Below are 21,670 nucleotides of genomic sequence, written 5' to 3'. Positions count from 1 at the left end.
ATTGGAAGTCTTCTGAATAATGTTTAGAAATGAAAAAGAAGAAGAAGAAGAAGAATGTATAAAAAAGGAAACACAATTCCGCAGGAAAGAGACAAACGGGAGATAGACACGTGAGATGGTGCTAGTGAAACGTAACTTTCAATGCAACGTGTAGGCTACAACATGCACAGATAAGTACACACACACATTACCGATATGATACAGATGTTTATGATTTACCTTATAGATATACAAATATTATTACGCCAAACTACTAAATCATGGAAGGAGGCCTACAACACAAGAAGATAGAGGCTTTTGAAGACGAAGCGAGTGTCTGTCAACTTATGTGGGTTTTTTTTCCTTGCTACCAGCCTTTTCTTCAAGAGGTCGACAACTATAAACACCAAATTACTGCCCTAAAGCGCACCAGAGGCTCACTGAATGCATTCAAGATGGTTTTTGCCCATCCCTTAACTGGCAAGTTTTTTTTTTTCCCGGTCCTTCCAGATTGGCACGGGGACGGTGCACGCATCTGGGGTAGAATCCGAGCTCTGCGCCTTCGGTAAGAATCCTGGTTTTTCCGGACCACCGCTTCGCATCAATAATGTGTACTTTTGTATTCACAGTAGTTGCATGCAAACAGTTTTATGTGAACCCCAGGTTCAAACTGAACTACAACTCCAACCCTGACTCTTACCCCCTCTCAATACTCTTGAGAAAGAAGTATTGATACTTTAATACCGTGCATAGACACACTAGTTCAATGTTTGACATATTATGCTCTTTATTTTGTCTTAGGTGAGGGGACATGTAACTTTTTCCTTGTTGTAAGCTGACCAAAAACTCATCAGTTGTTAGCATTGTGGCCTAGAGTAAAGATGGTTAAAGAAGTATTCGAGCAACCAAACGCGTCATTTACACAAAAGCAGTGGCCGTTTCCAATGTTTAAATGTTTTGATTTCCTTTAACTGAATAACATTTAGAATAGATCTAGAGTTGTCGAATGATTTGCAGACAATGATTATAATTATTTACTGCTAATCCTGATTTGAGTATCAGTTTCTTTGATAACTTCTTCTTTTTACCTAACGCTTATTGAATGTATACCATGCAGTCTATTTGAGACACACATGCGATCATTATGTACCTCTCTGTAGTAACTATTATTTCATCTTTTGTATGTGTGTGTCGGTTTTACAGCATCTTTAGGAGGTACCGAAATGCGAAAGCGTGTGGTTCACTGCATGCACGAAATGCATGTAGCCGAACACTGCCACCGGGGAAAGGATAACGCTGAGCTGACCTTTGATATGCTTGAGACTACTCGGGTCAAGATTGACCGATGCAAACCCAAGACAGAACCACTCAAAAAGGACATAAAGGTCTACCAGGTAACAAGATCGGAACTGTCAATAAATTGATGTGAATATACAATGTATCATTGTAATTGATTTATGTGACCCTGCATCACGTACAAAACCGACAAAAATCGCCACAAGGGATGTTTAGAGATTCTGAAAGAACAGACTCTAAGCTTTAAAATTGTGTCTAACTCAATTCAAAGGGACTACCCTAATCTACCTAAATACTGGAAAGAAAGCACACACTCCGGAAAAGTGTGAACTGAGAAAAGAGGCTATGAAGTACAGGGTCTAATCAATCACTTTAATCTTTCATCAAGCCGCCTTAGGTGGGCGATGAAAGGGACAAAACACAGACTGTCAACCACCGGAGCAACAACAATGAAGGGATTATCAGATTAGGCAGAAATTTTTTTAGCATATTTTATAAACACATTCTGTCTATGATAAATGCCAACTTAAAAAGCAGTAGCATTATCTTTGCAAAAGATATTGGACTTGAAAGTGAAGTGTACAAAGTAACGGAAAAGGGGCCACTAGGTACTAGAATGATCATTCTACAGCGTGTCCCACAAAAAAAAAAAAGAATTCTACTGGCACTCTAAATGGGTATAATCTTGAAATCACAACATTGTTTTGTTTATATTACACCCGTAAACTACAATTCATTTTCGACAGCTGGATGAAATTTAATGAGAAATGGTCCAATAATCTTAAAGATATTAGCATTTTATTTCATTACACATCAGGAAGCTTTCCATCCAAGTTTTGTAGTCAGTGCGTATGTGTAGTATTCAGTTAACTAGATTTGTTATCTATTCAAGTGGTGCAATATCTATTCCAGTCCAGTCAAGAGCGTAAATCTGCAAGGACTTTCCTTTGTCCAAGACTTAGGAATGACGTATTCATTCATCCCTCTCTGATTAATAGAAATTCTTGCATATTTACGCCCGTCCGTTCAGAGATTATGTTATCACATTTTGTGAATGCAACATGTTAATAATAAAAAAATTGCACTGAGTTGAGTATAAACATTTTCTTTTTTATATTTACTCCTTTCGAAAATCATAGTTATATTGTGAAAGTTTGGGCATGTCTGTAAAGCTTACTCTAGTTTCCGACTTGCTACTGACACAACATGTTAAAGTGAATTAGTTTGCCCATGCTCTCTGACGGGGCTGAGTCAAGTGCTCTTTCCCTTTTATTGTATTTGGTGGATGGACTCGAGTACAACAATTTTGAGAGTTCATAACTTTGCATGCATTGTCTGACTCTCCTAAAACTTCACTGACGTGTTCTAATATTAATGCATCGGCATTCATCGTATTCACATTATAAGGTTAAATATATAATAAATCAATCACTTTATGATTGCCGTCTTATGTTTCAAATGACACGTATCAACATACTTCTTCGGAAGCAGCTGGCAGTGGTGCGGGATCTTCTAGACTGGGTCACCGAGATGGAGCAGGCCCTTGGGTCTGAACAGTTCCAGTTTGATCAGAAAGGGCGACTTCATGAACACGTGGTCCATCACAAGGTACGCGTTGTCAGGTTTTACATGTTGGCCATTGCACTTGCATGTATTGAATCGCGATCACAATAAATCAAATTTGCTAGTAAGAAGTCTCAGAGAATTTCGATTTGTCAGAATAAGTGTTATTTTACGAAAGCACATTCTTGTAACTATAACATGGAATTTGCACATCAAATACTTGCAGGGTAATCAATCTGAACGTTTGAATATGTACGCCTTCACATGTTTTTAAATCTCTCTTGTATCTTTATCACACCATACGTGTATTTTTTGATTGTCCTTAAATGGTGCATGCTACCTTCATTTCTGGACTTTGACAATATTGCAACTCCCTTTTATGGACAAAGACATTGTTATTCATTAATCATTAGTAGCATTTTATTACCTATCGGTATCAGTGTCAATACTGAGCAGGTATGTAAAGGGATCGGCGGAATAAGGTGAATAAGGTTGGGCAGCTATCGGGTGTTAGAGAGTGACCCCCCCCCCCCCCAAATGTTTTTTCAAAAGAATAAAAACATCATCACACAATACGTATATTCTTTTTAAAATCCCCACCCGCCACACAAAATCCTTCCACAACCCATGATAGCTGTATTCTATTTTAAATTATGTTGCATCCACAGAATATCTTATGATGGTTCCTAATTAGCATAAAGACGTGTGTCATGGCTTGATAAAGAAATTTCATGGCCATAAGTGTACATTATAACCTCGTTTTTTAATCTATGAAATAAAAAAAAAAATCACAAACACTGAGCCTGTTGAATATGCAATTTCTGAAAAAGAAAAGCAACAACAGAATCAGCCTTGATTCCTTGATTTTTAACAGATACTGCAACAAACCATCCAGTCCAGGCATCAAGAAGTAGAAAGCAACACAAAGGATGTTCTCCAGTTCATGAAACAGTGCGGCAGCTGCATCTCGCCGGAGGATGTCACCAAGGTGCGGGCAGGTATCGAGGATCTGCAGATTCGCTCTGACGTGGTCCTTATGCAGTCCTACATCCGCACAAACAAACTTGAAACCGCCCTAGATGTGGTCAAGGAGCTTGATACTAGCACCGACAAGATTGAAGTGCTCCAGGAAAAGCTGGAAGAGCGTATGGATGCCCTCGAAACCAACATAGGTCAAGACTACGCCACACTTACAGTGCAACTTGACGAACATCACAGAATCACCGAAGACATTAATGACCAGAGGTTGAAGTGCGAGTTAATTGACAAGCTGGGGGAGGCCTACCAGTACCAGGCCAAGGTGAGTGATGGAAGGACATGTCAACAAGGAACGCATTGACTGCTATGGCAAGATAACTATGTTTGGCCGACAAAAGCAAAAACAAGCAGTGTCGAAGGCAATTATGTCCTGACTGCGTATCTAAGTTACGAAATGTATGTGCTTCAAACACTGTTTTTTTTCTATTCGGACAAAATTTACTATTTTTGCAAGTTTTGTATTATCCGGGAGATCGTTCCGTAGTCTTGCTGCTGCCACCTCGAGAGTTCGTTCTTTATAACATTTTTTTTTTGATGAACGGGATTGAACTAAAAGAAACTTGGGGTGGTATGATGACGTCCAGAAGCATGGATTGCTAATCGTGCAGATGCGTTTTTAACTTTCTGACGATAACTTGATTTGTGTTACATGAAGTTCACAACAATAAACTGCCAGTATACAAAATCGACACGTCATAATAAATGGGCATGCATAAGTCTCTCGTTCATTTGTTTCCCGATTTACAAATCTCCCAACCCCGATATTAACAAAATGCAATATCTGTTGTAAATGAAAGTAATGATACTTTTATATTCACCTGCATCATGACTGTGCCATAAACAAAAGTGAATATAAAAGGAAATTTTAATACACCTCTGTCAAAACCCTTCATGCAGGCTTACCAAGACATATTGGCAGACTTTCGCACCGCTGTCCTCCCTCATATGAGTGAGTCTAACTTCCGGAAAAGCCCTGAGCCCGATGTGATTGGCACCCGCATCTTCTCTATCAATAGCCGCATGGATAGGCTAAAGATGTCGGCTGTCGCTCTCGGAGAGCGTCTGAAAGCACTTGTCAGCAGCCACGAGAATTACGACCAAACAGTTGAGGGTTTCAACAAATGGTGCGGTGAAGTCGAGGGTAACCTGGCTGCCCTGGAGAAGGAGGCAGTTGCTACGGAACCCGTTTCCATCATGAAACAGATCGACCAAGTAAAGGTCTGCATCCTTTCGTTTTGAGGTTGGATAGATTAACTAGCCAGAGATCATCGATTTCTTTTATTTAACTTAAATCTGGATGCATTCCCTTGGTTTTCTTTTTGTGGGTGTGTATGTGCCTATGGAGAAATTGGATGAATCTTCAATCTTAGCCATAGAACAACAAGAAATGCAAGATTTCAGTTTTTGGCACTCCAGTTGGATATGTGTATGAACTCGACTGACGTGTAATTTTCCAGAATGAATAGCCCTAATAAAGAGTAAAAATACACTGCTTATGGCATTGAAATTTGACGTTTTTGTACGTGATTATAAATACGGAATGATATAGACATGTGGATTTTTTACGTTAGTTGAATAAAGAAAGGAGATATTCTGTTTGTGCCTACATATCGAATGTGACTGTTAATTTATTACCATTCTACCAGTTGTGCTCACACGTATGCCGGGCTTACCTGAGAAGCTCCCATTCATAAAGTTGTATATCTTGACTTATCACAAGTTTGCGGCGTCTTCACCAGAAATACGACATGGGCTGCTTTGTTTCATTACTTAAACGCTCAAAGGAATAAAAAGTACGACTGACGTGATCTTTAAAAATTATGTTAATCACAAATATATATCCGCACCTTGCTATTACCCCCCCCCCCTAAAAAAAGAACTTCAATGATGGCGTCGTTTCTCACGGACGTGACTTAGAATGGATCAAGATGACTGAAGCCAAGCTGGTCGATGCCCAGGGGGCACTGGAATTGGAGGTCAACAGTAACACTAGTAAGTAATTCCGCAAAGCAGTGAACATAATTATAATCATGGACGATATTGAATTGAATTATTTGATATGCTGAGTCATGACTATCTTCCAAGTTGCTATCCGCAGTAGTTTGCATGACTGTGATCTATGCGCCATTTAAAAGGAAACCAAACATTTGTTTGTAAACTAAGCTTTACTGATAAAGAACTGTCGAAACTTTGCTTTTTTAAATTCAGAGTAGTAATTGCAATAATCTTCGCCATCCTTTTGATTATCACATTTGTAATGTCCCATTTGCGATGCTAGATAGGAGCACCACACGCTACCAGGCAATCCTAGTCCGTATTGACGACTTCTTCAGGAGGCTGAAAGGTGCTCTTACCAATATACCGAGCTTTCCTGGTTCCCTTGACGCACTGCTGCGCTCCATCCAGCAGGGACACGCCTTAATCAAGCAGGTGCAGAAGATGATCTTCACAACCTCAGCGCCAAGCTGTTCGAGCTGGAGGTGTTGCGGCTAAAAGGCTTTGTGATTCCGTTACTTAGATTACTCTATTCAAAATTAAACTCAATTCTTCTTCCTCTTACAAAGTGGCAATATTATCCATTGCTTTTTGTAACCTTTCTGTTGTTTTGCTTTTTTCAACAGTTCTTAGCCTTGAATTTCAACTTATTGGTTTTATAATTTTGATTGACAGTGCTTAATGTCAGAGAAAGTTTATCTTACGCGAAGGACCATGATTGGGAGTGTTTATCTATATCTTCTAAAATTCTCATTAAACTATAATTGTCTTTATAATTGATTGTTTTCTCTCTCGTATTGCAAGCCGTATATACTTCAGCGTAAATGTGTAATCCGAAGGGGTTTTTGTTGTCGCTTAGAATAGTACGTGGATGTATTTTAACCAGTGTCTAATATAATTTGCAAAGGGTTTGTGGGAAAAGTGAAAGTCATCTTACACGTTGCGCTCTTATACACTGTTACACTCCAGATACATGCTGTAGTGCTAAAAAAAAAAAAGGAAAAAAAGTGGAATTAGAAAAAAAGCCACATTTTCTTATCAGAGCTTGCTGAGTCATTCTTTATTTGATAATAGCATCCATATAGAGACTTTTACTTTGTGTGTGTCTGTTATTAGTTTGTTTGTGTGTTTCTTTGTGTGAGTATCTGTGAGGGGGCTACTTTGCCTAAACTGAACGTTAAACATCAAACAATTTTCAACCCCCACTAGAAACTGAGCACACAGCTAAACGCTCACCAACCCACCCATCCCATCAGCGAGCTTGGAAAGAATGACACCCAGACCAAAGTCAGGGACACCAGTCTCCTGAGCGCTGTCCTTGCCAACGTCAGCAAGAACTTGAAGGACCTCAAGGATCTTCTATGGACCAGGTAAGAAGGGGCATTGTTCAGATAAAGCTAAGAAAGATGGAATTTGGATTGTAATGAAGAAACTTCACATGTTGCCTGGGAAGGTTAGCACAAAGTGTGTAGCTAGGGCTAACTATAAAGTTACCACATTTATTGTTCGTAACGTCAAAACACCTAAGATTTCGTCACACGAAGGAAAGACCTGATGATAAAATGTTCTGTTGAAGAACTTATTACTACAGACAAAAAAAAAATACAATGATGCTGACATTCAATTCATTTTAACTGACATGATATTAAAGAATTAAAGTATAAAAGTCTTGATATCTAGATACTAAGATCAAGCGAAAATCTGATGCATTTCAATTTCGTAATTTCGAAGTTATTAGTACTACTTAATAAACCGGTCTCAGGGGTGAAATGAAATGTAAAAAAAAAATAAAGATAAAAAACATGATGCACAAAGCTGAAATAAAACGTTGTAAGAAAATGAAATGATATAAATAAACACCAGGCACGTAGCTTAGATTGTGTACCTTAACATGATACATGCACATACTTTGTGCAGTCTGTATTTCAGTATCAGAAAGAAGTGAATTCACCCCACATGAGCATTTGAAAATTCGAATGTAATTCTTCAAGTTGTTGATTTTAGATAACAAGTCCCACAGAGATTGTAAAAGGACCTGGTGTGATAGGAATTGAGACAAAAACTATAGTGGCAACAAAAGTGAGTACACCATGTGTAATATTTGCATTGAAATATGATCAAATCTGGAGTTGTATGTTTCCAGCATTTGCCATAATTTTCCTTTGCATGAAAAACCTGTGTCTATTACATTGTGGTGACCTTGTGTTTGTGTTCCATGCAGGTAACTGCTTTTCTGAAAAGTTAGCAAGGAAGTCAGTTGCATGTTGATGATTTCTCCTGACCACACTAGTCACACCAGTAGTAGTTCACAGAAGAATACAAGAATTAAATTGAGTCAAATCCTGACTACTCCAAGAAGTCATCAAACAGGAATGAAACACAGATAAAAGAATGCAAAGGGGCATTGTAAGGCAGTGCCATGTCGTATCAACATGTTTTTTGTGCTAAGAAAAATTATGACCAGTGCTGTTGACCATAATACTGTAGATTAACCCTGTTTCCGTGCAAATATTACACAGGAGGTACTCACTTTTGTTGCCATTATTTTCTCAAGTATGCATAATATTTCAAAATTAAGGTTATAAATACTAGTTTTCTGTCTCATGTCATATCATTTGTGACCCTGCACCTCAAAACAAAAAGTCGCAAGACATGAATTTTTAGTTAAGACCATATTCTGAAAGAGCAGACTTTTAGCTTTAAAATGATGTATAACTCAAATCAAATGGACTCTCCTAACCTATCTAAATATTGGAAAGAAAGCACAAACTCAGTAAAAATGTGAACTGAGAAAAGAGGCTCTGAAATACAGTGTCTATTCAAGCGCTTAAATAAATCTTTACCAAACCGTGCTGGCTGTGCGATGAATGGGACAAAAAACAGGAAGTAAACCACCAGAGTAACAACAATGAAGAGATTATCAGATTAAATTGAAATTAAGCATGCCTCATTAACACATTCTGTCCACAATTAATGCCAACTTTCAAAGCAGTAGCACTAACCTTTCAAAAGTTATCAGAGTTGAAAGTGAAGAGTGTGGACAAGGTTTTTCAGAAATGAAAAAGGGATTCTAAAGAAACACCTAATCACACTACTCTTCCAAAAATGTCGAGATAAACTGCTAAAAGAAACACACTTTCCTGCCCGTTTTATGATACCAAATGTTAGCATGATATAAAAGAAGACCCGCTCTTTCAGAAAATATTTAAAAGTCAAGTTCGGTTAGGTTGACCCATTTCACTTATTTTCAGTCCTCACGCAAAATCAGTGTGTGCGACTTTATGTTCGTTTTGAGGTGCATGGTCACATATATATATATATATATATATATATATGTGTGTGTGTGTATGTGTGTGTCCCTGCACCTCAGAACAAACAAAAAGTCGCCAGATATGAATTTTTAGTTAAGACCATATTCTGAAAGAGCAGACTTTAAGCTTTAAAATAATGTATAACTCAAATGAAATGGACTCTCCTAACCCACCTAAATACTGGAAAGAAAGCACAAAATCAGGAAAAGTATTCAATTCTATTCAATTCAATTCAATTCAATTCTAACTTTATTTCATTTTTCGAAAAAAACATAAACATTTCACTTTCATTGGTAACAGAGAATAAGGTTACATAATCAAAACAAAGTAAAATTGAAAAGAGAACATAATTGTGGAACCTTGAAGTAACAAATAATGTTGTAATGAAAATTGACTGAAGTGATATAGACGATATAACATTACACAAAATATCGAAAAATGGAGGGACCCACTAAAAAGGCAATGCTTGAAGAATGTGGGCCCCTCAGGTACAGAATGTCAGTAGAAAACGAACTGATGCAAAAAAGGGGAAAAAAGATCGGGAATAAAGTCAGATTAAATAAAAGGTCTGGAAGCCCAATAAGAAGACAGAGTAACGGACAGACACACATACACAGGCGAATGAACATTAAACGAGACTGAGACGACAAAACTTATGAAAGGGGACTTCAATACAAGACAGAACGAGACAAGGTTGACATATAGGAAGACAATACAGCGGACAGAAAGGAAAAACAGATCCAGCGATCCTCGACAGAACTATGTCGAAAAAATATTGGGATGCGAGGAAGGGATACATAAATATGGAAAAATAGAGAGAAATAGATGCGGAGGTACTACAAGTAGAATTGAATCTACTCAGTAAGAGTCTCAGGACAACAGGGACGAGAGAATATGTGAGAGTATATTATTGGTAATCATAATTCTTCGGAAAAAATTAAAATGAGCCAACAGGCTGATTAACTTCTGTAGGAACATAACATTGCAATAGAAACAACTTTAATCTCCTTTTAAATGAAAATATTGAAGGTGAATATCTTATGTCATTATTCAGAAAATTCCAATATGTTGGGCCAGTATAAATAAGTGTGTTCTTAGCAAGAATCGTTCGTAAGAGGGGTAAGTGAAATTCATTGGAACGTCGAGTGGGATAGTCATGGAATGATTGATTTCTTTGAAACATAGAATCGAAAATGGAGGGGAGTGAGTTGTTGCTGTACGTATACATAAATTGCCCCAAATTAAATAAATACAAATCTTTAATTTTTAGCAGCTTATTTGCGGCAAATAACATATTTGAGTGGGAGGGTATGAAAGGATAACTGATGACACGGAGAGCTTTCTTTTGTAGAAGGAACACTCTATCCAGTAGGTTCTGGTGAGTGTTGCCCCAAACTAAAACACCATAATTAAGATATGGCAATATCAGTGACGAATATAACATAAGTAATGATTTTTGTGGGATGTACAATTTCATTCTATTTATAACACCTATATTACGTGAGATTATGTTGGATATATAATCAATATGTAACTTCCAGGAAAGTTTGTCGTCAACAATAATTCCAAGGAATTTAAAATGTGAAACTTGTTCTAAATGAAAATCATTCAAAACTATAGCTGTACTCAAAATGTCAACAGTATTACTAAAAATCATATATTTCGTTTTTTGGGTATTCAATGATAATTTATTGGCTCTTACCCAATTATTCACTTTTTGAACAAGAAAATTAACATCATTGTGGGCAAAAAAATACACTGGTATCGTCAGCAAAATGGATAAAGGATAGTACATGGGATGCCTGGCAAAAATCATTGATATAAATAATAAATAATAGTGGCCCTAATAAACTTCCTTGTGGAACGCCAAAATTCACTTCTCTTAATACTGAAAAATTGTCTTTAATTGTAACAAATTGTCTTCTATTTCCTAAATAACTCCTGAACCACTCCAAGGCCTTCCCACGTATTCCGTAATGAGATAACTTGTGGAGTAGAATATCATGATCAACTGTGTCGAAGGCCTTGGAGAAGTCCAAGAAAATAGTAATTAAATGAGAGTGATTATCAATTGCACGAGCCACTTGATCAACAAAGTATAAAAGAGCATGAGTGGTATTATGCTTCTCTCGAAAACCAAATTGAGAATTAGTCAAAATATTATGCAACTTTAAAAAATTAATAGTTCTCTTATAAATGAGTTTCTCTAAAACTTTGGACAACGATGATGATAATAGTGAAATTGGACGACAATTATTGACTTCATATTTGTCACCCTTCTTAAATAATGGAATTACTTTGGCCAGTTTCATCTTATCAGGAAACACACCATTAGAAATTGATAAATTGAAAATATGAACAAGTGGATCAGCAACTGAAGATATAACACCTTTAAGAATACAATTATCTATGTCATCATAACCAGAACTCCTCTTGTTCTTAAAGGAAGATACAATATCCATAATCTCATGCCTTTTGGTTGGAGTAAAATAAACAGAATTGGGATTGCACTGATCTAGGTATTCAGTAAAGTGATGCTCTGACGCAGGGATATTTTGGGCGTAATTTTCACCTATCTTTGAAAAATAAGAATTGAAAACATTTGCAATGTGAACAGGGTCACTGATGATTTCATCATTCAACTTAATATTATCAATAGCTGAATGTCTACTCGAAATATTCATAGCTTGCTTTAAAACATTCCAAGTGTTTTTCATATGAAACTTATATCTTTGCAGTTGCTTAAAATAATATGTTTTCTTTTCGGAACGTAAAATCATAGTTAGGGTATTTTTATATGAAGTGTATTTATGTTTTGATCGCTCAGTTTTTTCCAATTTGTATCTATAATATAATTGATTTTTCCTGTTAATCGACCGAAGAATTGATTTTGAAATCCACGGTAATCTAGGAGTCTTTTTATAGTCTGGTTTCTTTTTTTTGCTTTGGAATTACATTATCCAAATGAAAATTGAATATTTCCATGAAATAATCAAAAGACAAATTGATGTCATCACTTTCAAATACTCTAGACCAGTCAGCATTTTCGAGAACCGCATCAAGACTAGCTAATTTTTCAGACGAAACTCTACGACTTAATAAAGGAGATCTAAAAAAATTAACATTATTAACAGAGGTTTTAAGAGCAAAATGAGTCATAATTGGATAATGATCAGTCATATCTGAAAGAATTATATAAGAATCAGTAAGGGGTAGGGTGTTACTAAACAAATTATCAATAAGGGTAGCGGAGTGATCTGTGACACGCGTGGGTTTCGAAATAAGCGGAAGAAAAGAGGAGGACAAAAATGTCTGAAGAAACTCGTTTGCGACAGTATCATTTTCCGACTTAAGTAAGTCAATATTAAAATCGCCGAGGAAGAAACAATCTTTGTTTTTAAAAACAGGGGATTTTACCAAATCAGAAAGGTAAGTTAAAAAATCCTTGATATTGGAGTTGGGAGGTCTGTACATAATGCCTACCACAATATTTCTAATTCCTGGTATGCAAATTTCTAAAAAAAAAGGGATTCAACAATATTATCCATTCTCGAAATATCATCATGAACAATACATTCAAAAGTATGCGATATATAAAGTGCAACACCTCCACCACTCTTATCGGGTCTATTATTGACAAACATTTTATAGCCGTCAATCGAAAAAAAAACTTTCAGAGTTAGAATTTAACCAGGTTTCACTTAAACCAATAACAGAGAAAGACTGATCAGCATCAGTCTCTAAAAATAATTTGAACTCATCAAAATGTTTGTTCAAACTCCGAATATTTAAATGCAACAAAGAAAATATATCATTAGAAAAACTATTACACATATCTTTACATTGATTCACCGTAATATAATTACACGACATATTTTCATTTAAGACTTTACTGAAGTCAGAGGGCAATTCATATACGGAAGAGTTTAAATTGTCAGCGACAGAATTGTCATAAAACATTGATCGTGAATTAGATGCTCCACCAACTGAATCTGATTCTAACCTTATTTGCCTGAAAAGCTCAAAAAAGTCATCATTTGATAGAGAACTAAACGGAGCATTCGGGAAATTAGCCATTGTAAATGTGGGACATATCTATGAGAGTTTGTGTTGTCAGACAATCCACAATTACAGGAACGAGTGAGCATTGCAAGAAAATAATCAACCAACAGAGTGAGGTAGGACACTGGAGAAGCCAAAGAACATGAATTTTGTCAAAATCATGATGGACAGAGGATCGCTGTGAAGAAGACGAACAGGGAGGAAAAGAGAGCAGTACAAGGTAGACGAGAAAGTTCAGTGACAACGAAGAGAAACATGGAACACACATAACATGTAAATGAGGACAAATTGGTTGTCTCCGAGGGCTTCCGAGACGATGACAATAGAGAATGTATAACACAGAAATCCGAGCGGACATTGGGAACGACATGCATAGTTTTTGACTGGCTCCCGTTATGTAAAGCTAGTGCGCTTTGAGCGCGCGAAAAGGTCCAGTAGTAATGTAGTGAATGGATAAAAAAGAGAAAAGAATTACTATGTTGAAAAGAAAGACAGGATAGAAAAAAAAATACCTGTTTGAAAGACAAAACTATCGAGTTCAGCATCCTGCTATTAGAAATAAGATTCGTGTGACACACTTTACGCCTCTCAAACAAGGGCATTCACCCATATAACCTATTCTATGCAATTAAGATGTGACATTGCGGGTACACACGCAACGGAGTTCCTAACATGTCACGCCAACTCATTGACAGTATCACAAACCAAGGCCGAGTAAAAATTACCATTAAACGCATATAGAAAGCTGTGAGTGGTGCGAGGTATTAACCAATCGGGTTTAAAAGACTCCCATTATGCTGTAAGCGGTGCGATGTTTTAGCCAATCGGGTTGTAGAGACTCATCGTTATGCGTAATCAATATACAAGGAAAACATGGGGAAGGATTTATAAACATAACAGGTTTCGGTGACTGAATAATCCAACTTTAAGCCATTGATGTAATTCGACGTGGGCTCACTAGAATAGAACAACAGGTGGCAGGACAAAAACAAACAAAACACGGGCGGGTTCGAGAAGGCTAAAAGAAGGCTAATGCACCTGAGGTATTCAATAGTTTGTTAGACTGAAGAACACATGAATTTACATAGTGATAACACGGAATTATCGACAACTGATGTGTAACAAGACTAATCAGTTGTAGGTGCTAAGTACGTAATACGTTACAATAAAGGTTATGCATGACTCAGAGGAGAAGAAATCTGGAGCAGGGTTGACGACCACAAAAAACTGTACACTATAATGTAGGTAGAGAATGATATAAAAGCATTGATAGATCGGATTGCCAGTGTAAAGAAAAAATGTTGACTTAAAGTAGGCTGGAGCACCTGAAGTATCAAACAGTTTGTTTAACTAAAGAGAACATGAATGCGCATAGCAATAACACACATTATAGGCAACTGACATGATTGTATCGAGAATAATCAGCTGTGGGTGGCTGTGGGTATGAACTGAGAAAAGAGGCTCTGAAGTACAGTGTCTATTCAAGCGCTTAATCTTTACCAAACCGTGCTGGCTGTGCGATGAATGGGACAAAAAACAGGAAGTAAACCACCAGAGTAACAACAATGAAGAGATTATCAGATCAAATTGAAATTAAGCATGCCTCGTTAACACATTCTGTCCACAATTAATGCCAACTTTCAAAGAGTAGCACTAACCTTTCAAAAGTTATCAGAGTTGAAAGTGAAGAGTGTGGACAAGGTTTTTCAGAAATGAAAAAGGGATTCTAAAGAAACACCTAATCACACTATTCTTCCAAAAATGTCGAGATAAACTGCTAAAAAAACACACTTTCCTGCCCGTTTTATGATACCAAATGTTAGCATGATATAAAAGAAGACCCGCTCTTTCAGAAAATATTTAAAAGTCAAGTTCGGTTAGGTTGACCCATTTCACTTATTTTCAGTCCTCACGCAAAATCAGTGTGTGCGACTTTATGTTCGTTTTGAGGTGCATGGTCACATATATGTGTGTATGTGTGTGTCCCTGCACCTCAAAACAAACAAAACGTCGCCAGATATGAATTTTTAGTTAAGACCATATTCTGAAAAAGCAGACTTTAAGCTTTAAAATAATGTATAACTCAAATCAAATGGACTCTCCTAACCCACCTAAATACTGGAAAGAAAGCACAAACTCGGGAAAAGTATTAACTAAGAAAAGAGGCTCTGAAGTACAGTGTCTATTCAAGCGCTTAATCTTTACCAAACCGTGCTGGCTGTGCGATGAATGGGACAAAAAACAGGAAGTAAACCACCAGAGTAACAACAATGAAGGGATTATCAGATTAAAGTGCAATTAAACATGCCTCATTAACACATTCTGTCAATAATTAATGCCAACTTTCAAAGCAGTAGCACTATCCTTTCAAAAGTTATTAGAGTTGAAAGTGAAGAGTGTGGACAAGGTTTTTCAGAAATGAAAAAGGGATTCTAAAGAAACACCTAATCACACTATTCCACCAAAAATGTTCGAGATGAACTGCTAAAAAACACACGGTTTGGTAAAGATTAAGCGCTTGAATAGACAATGTACTTCAGAGCATCTTTTCTCAGTTCACACTTTTCCTGAGTTTGTGCTTTCCAATATTTAGATAGGTTAGGAGAGTCCATTTGATTTGAGTTATACATCATTTTAAAGCTTAAAGTCTGCTCTTTTAGAATATGGTCTTAACTAAAAATTTATGTCTGGCGACTTTTTGTGGTGCAGGGTCACATATATACATATAATGATACTTATTATTATCATTATTATTATCATTATTAGTAGTAGTAGTATTTTGTTATCATTGTTATAATTATAATTATTCTTATTATTAATAAGATGGGTGGAACAGCATCGGGTTTGGGAAAGATTATCACAGTGACTGTGGTAGCTTATTCGAGGAATAGAAGAAAGGGTAGAATGATGAGCAAACAGTAATTGAAGACAAGAAGTGTATTTCACTATATTACGTTAGAAGAAAGGCGATAAATAGATTTATTTTAAAGTGTAAGACAATGATATACATGTACGAGCAATATGAGATAAACATTGCAAAAATTGTAAAGACCACGAATATGTAAATGGACATTTATCTACAGTGAACGACACAGGTTTGTTCTGAAGGACACAAAATGATGAAGAACATGGATTTATAGTGAAGGACACAATTTAGAGAAGGACTCAAATTAATGAGGAACACAGTTTTTCTGTGAAGGACACACATTTGATGAGGACAAAAATATGTCTTGATGTTCATTTAATAAAGTAGAACAGTGACTATGCATGTTTGATTTAAAAATAAATCCCTACACACAGGTCTTTAGCAGAGCGAAATGAAGACCCCTCCAAGAGCAGTGGCAAAGAGTGCATACCTGAAACAGTGAAGGTAATTATTGTTGTTACTGTTACAAGAGAAGCTTATGCTTTGATGTCTGCCTATACTATTTCGATCTTTTTTATTTATTTTTTTTTTGGACAATCGCAAAGATATTGCTCTCATTATATAAACACAAGCAAGCATTGGTTACATTGAACGCAAAGACAAGAGTATGAAAAAAAAAGATTACACGCAAAAGAAATGTAAGGAAAGTTCCCTTTGTAGTTTTCGATACAGATTTTTCTCTACTCTGATTTCAGTCATAAAGTTTCCAAAGGAATCAAATATTTGTATACACTGATGTGATGATCAATTTGCTGTTGACAACGGTCGGCATACGTAGGCTTTGTGAATGCCGAATTAATGTTTATATCACTCTTTTTACAACTATTGCAGAAAAAACGAAAGCTTCAGGATGGCAACAGTTTTGCAACTCTCCTGATTTTCCTGGCGACGGTTTCTTTGGCTTCTGCGAGTAACCAACATCAGTTAACATCGGGGTCACCGGGCAATGTCACCTTCGATGCTCCATGGACTTCACGCGACGGCTTGTTTCCATACTACACTATCAGATTTGAGTCTCAGAGGAGTCCGTTTTGTACAATGACCCGGTTGCATGACGGTGGATTCAAGTCTCAACAGCAGTATGAACGGTTCAAAGTTAGCTATACACTAGCTGACGACATGATACATGTCACAGTCGAGATATCAGACGTCTCGGAAGAAGATGCTGATGTCTATACCCTGACACTGACGTCATTTGGTGACGGAAGTGACAGTAACACTCGGGTAGTGAAAGAGATCAAGATATGTCACCCTCTCGGAAAGGCCCAATGCGGCATACTGGAAGCAGCAGAGGGCTATTCAAAAATGTACGCAGATGTTGCCTGTCGGGCCCGGGTTGGGAATGAAAATTCTACATTGGCTTGCTATCAGCATGGGACAAAAATTCCTTACAAAGGAGGGATACACAATGACGGCCATCACGTTCATGGTAGATTTTGGATGAAAATAAACAAAAGCCCAGTCTACTGCTGTTCTCATGATTACAATACCCAAACTGACCAAAGTACATGCAACGACTTTGTGTGGCCTAGGCCTACCACATCTACAACTCTGAATAGTTTAGTTACCATGCCCGGGCAGGCTTTGTCCATTTCTACGAGCAACAATGCCAGAGAATTTCCCGGCGAGACGTATAATTCTAGTTGTGACTTGCATGCCCATATCAGTTTTCTTTATCTCCTCTTGGGTATTTCTCTGTATGTCGTAATGCAGTAGTTTCCCTGGGTTACCACGATGGATTCTGCAAATTATGTATCAAGCGACTGTTCGAGATATTGAATGGGTCGAAATATTTTCAGTTAAAGTTTTCGACACTAATTGGCGCAGACATGTGGAAACTATAATTATCGGTTATTGTGACCAAATAGAGATTATACACATCCCCTTACCCATGTTGTGTCATCATGACCTCCTAATGGACCGAGGCACATTGCTAAGTGTATTACATAAACTATGTGCGGCTTCAAAAGTTCTTTGGAACAGAACTTACCACAATCAAGACAAAGAGTGCCGATAGACCGTCTACACCTGAGCAATATCTGCATTGGTTAGCAATGTATACACATTGTTTCTCATTTCGTTGTGTTTTTAAATGAGTTAAGACGGAAAAGAGTTCTAGTTGATAGGAAAACACACTGTGCTTCGATGTTAATTTTGATACCGTAATGATTCATAATTTGTGAGATACGCGAGATATCAAATGTCTCTTCTGAAGATGCTGGGATATACATCCTGACACTGACACCATTTGGCGGCAAAAGTGACACTACCATTCGAGTAGTGAAAGAGATGAAAGTATATCCCCCTTTAGGAAAGGCTCAATGTGTTGTTTTGAACGCCCCAGAAGATTATTCCAACATATACGCAGATGTTGACTGTCGGGCTGTGGCGGGGAGTGAGAATTCTACGTTGGCTTGTTATCAACTTGGGGTAAAAAATCCTTACAAGGTAGGCATACACAATGATGGCCATTTCGTTCACGGTAGATTTTGGATGAACATAAACAAATGCCCAGTATACTGCTGTTCTCATGATCGCAATGCCCTAATTGACCAAAGTACATGCAACGATTTTGTGTGGCCTACCAAACCACCGACAACTATGAATAGTTTGGTTACCGTGCCCTGGCATGATCTGTCCGTTTCTACAAATAAGATTGCCAGGAATCATCCCGACGATACGTATAATTCTAGTTGTAACTTAATGCCCATATCAGTCTCCTTTATGTCTTGATGAGCATTTCTATGTATCTCATTATCAAGTAGTGTCCCCGGGTTACCTTGATGAATTCGACTCAATTATGTATCAAGCAACCGTGCGAGACATTGAAAAAGCCGAGACGTTCTAGTGGGAGAGACAGCATAGTGTTATTTAATCACATTTTGGTCTGTTGTCCCTTTCTCACATAGATTCGGCAATCTCAGAGTAGAGCAAACAAAATTATAAACAACGAAAATCACATGTGCTGATGATAGACGCCAGTACATTGAGAAAAGTTTTGAAAGAATAGGTTTCTTTTGCATTCAAGCCTAAATATTGACAGCAATTAGAAGCTCTTGGATGGGACATACATTAATTTCATTTAATTTCATTTCATTTTTTTTCATATTTCTCAATGTATAAGATAAAATACATCGAATTTAACGAAATTGAATAATACATGATGTCCACCTAGGAGGCATACATAGAATACTGTAAACATACAACACAAAGTAGTCGATCGATAAAAGTTGGAATGTGGGAATGAATGCCAAAGAAATATGAAGGAACCTACTTAAAAGTAAGCTTTGTGAATCGTAGGTCCCAATTAAATTCGAGCTACAGATTGATATGAGGAGCACGGGTATAACAAATGACCGAAATATAAAGAAAAAATACAGAAAAACAAACAAACAAACACATATACAGGGTTATCCGATATCCGACCCCCAGACCTGCATGAGAGAAGTATTTGCAATACATTAATTATTTATCTACCATGAACCCAAATGTTTTCCATATTTCTTTCACTCTTCCTCATTCAACAATTATGATGTGATAACTTGTCAAGCGCACTCAAGCAAGCAAAACTTGTATAGCTGTAAAAATCCAATCGGGAAATATTATGAATTCCAAGTATGAAAACAAAAATATCAGTACAACAGAGAGAGAATAAAAGATATGTAAAGAAAAACCAACAATGGTCATGATATAAAGAAATTGTTAATAATGAAGATAAATGAGAGGAATTGAAAGGATATTCATTTTAGACAAATGACCTAAATACTTACAAAGAATTACAGGTCGTTCGACAAAAATGATACATGTCACGCGTAAAAGTAACATTTCATATTTACAAACCCTCCTTGCGCTCTCCTCGACGAAGGTCACGAACGATGAACGCTTTCGACCCTGATTAGCCTGGAAACTAAATATTTTACTGTGACAAAAATAGAGATTGCACAATCACCTCACCCTGTTGTGTCACCATGGCCTTCTATTGGACCGAGGCACATTACCAAGTGTATTACATAATTACAACTATGTGCATCTTCAAAAGTTCTTTTGTACCCACCTTACCACTATCAAGACAAAGAGTGCCGATAGAAAATGTACACCTGGGCAATATCTGCATTGGCTAGCAATGTGTACGTATTGTTTCTCGTTTCGTTTTGTTTGCAAGTGATGTAAGACGGAGATAAGTCCTGGTTGACAAGCATTGTGTTCATTGATCTCTCTGTAATAAAACATTGTTCACATCGGTCAGTGGTCACCGCTGAGCCATTAGCTGTGAAAGTGGTTTGGTTCTCCTTAGCGATTGCCTCTACCTATGTAAAAATTATCTTGCCGGGGCAGACTGAGAGATTCAATCGTGGTTATTGAAGTTGAGATAGATTGAATGCTTGAATTCTTTAACCCTCTCAGATATCTTATCTTCCTTAGCAAAACCTTAGTTCATTGGCGCATAATTGGATCATGCTATGACGCCAAAGAACTGTTGTTGGTTCCTACGGTTATGTTTTCAAATAGATCATAATTGTATATACAATGTATAACTAGTCATGCAACACAACTAGCGACGCCAAACTGAAGAAGCCAACTATAGGCCAATTAATTAGAAATAACTACCACCAACCAACTGTCATATTTTTCACGTAGTATATAGGAAATATTCTGCAATTTCATACTTGGTCTCACCTAAGGTCATGACATTGCTGATCAAGCCTTGTATTATAGGATTGTTATTTTCATCTTTGATTATGATGAATAGCTTAAAATTCAGGAGAAGATAGGAAATAATCAAATAATATTCGTGAATTGTTTGTTTCAAATTAACGGACAAAAGGATTCTTTAATGTCTAATTAGCTCAGAGTCTGGTTTTTCTATGACTGCTTAGTAAATTGATTATGGGCAACATTTCCTGCTTACTGAAAAACAAAGTTAAGTTGCATTCTAAGGAACTAATGTCGAGACTTCCTTACGTTAAGTATTTGTTGCATACGTTCTTTTTGTAGTTGTAAGACATCTATATTTCATACAGTAAATTAGATTTTAGAAGTACTTCAATTTTCTAGAATCGCTGTGTATGCTTAAAACTTCCTTTATTTGTTTCAACAAAATAACAAACGTAATGTAAATTTCTAGATTTTTATATGCATTCATTCCGATATAGGTTTGTGTCCCATTCTTTACGTATCTATACTCTTGACTTTAATGTACATTAATTTCTATCATTAAATAAGTTGTATCGATTAGTAAAAGAACGCATGGTATAACAAGGTCCACAGTCTTTAGTTTCGATTTTTGCGGAAGAGAGAGATTGGATTCTTTAAAACAATATTCAAATCATTGTCCTTTTCCAGACATGTTGTGCTTGGTAGTTGTAAGCAAGTGTATCGATGACTTGAAATGAAACAAGTATAATGCATGATTATGCTTATTATAGTACATAAAACAAAATAATGATTTAACATTTAAAGAGTAGTTCCGCGATATTTCAACGAATTTTGAAAGTGTTCA

At 36.8% G+C, this 21,670-nt stretch overlaps 1 protein-coding gene across 1 annotated transcript; it reads left to right on the top strand.

Annotated features, from left to right (window-relative positions):
• Positions 1 to 2,733: 2,733 nt before the first annotated feature.
• LOC139717726 (uncharacterized) lies at positions 2,734 to 18,787 on the top strand. The gene is made up of 8 exons (XM_071629227.1): positions 2,734 to 2,883; positions 3,713 to 4,138; positions 4,774 to 5,094; positions 5,754 to 5,868; positions 6,155 to 6,306; positions 7,081 to 7,241; positions 16,545 to 16,614; positions 17,002 to 18,787. The coding sequence occupies exons 1-8, from the start codon at positions 2,734 to 2,736 to the stop codon at positions 17,884 to 17,886; spliced, it is 2,280 nt and encodes a 759-aa protein (XP_071485328.1). The 3' UTR covers positions 17,887 to 18,787.
• The last annotated feature ends 2,883 nt before the right edge of the window (positions 18,788 to 21,670 follow it).

Source organism: Diadema antillarum, unplaced genomic scaffold, assembly GCF_040938485.1.
Source record: "Diadema antillarum isolate AM-2024a unplaced genomic scaffold, OU_Dant_1.0 scf00000081, whole genome shotgun sequence".
Lineage (NCBI taxonomy): Eukaryota > Metazoa > Echinodermata > Echinoidea > Diadematoida > Diadematidae > Diadema > Diadema antillarum.
This window is presented reverse-complemented; position numbering and strand designations above follow the sequence as displayed.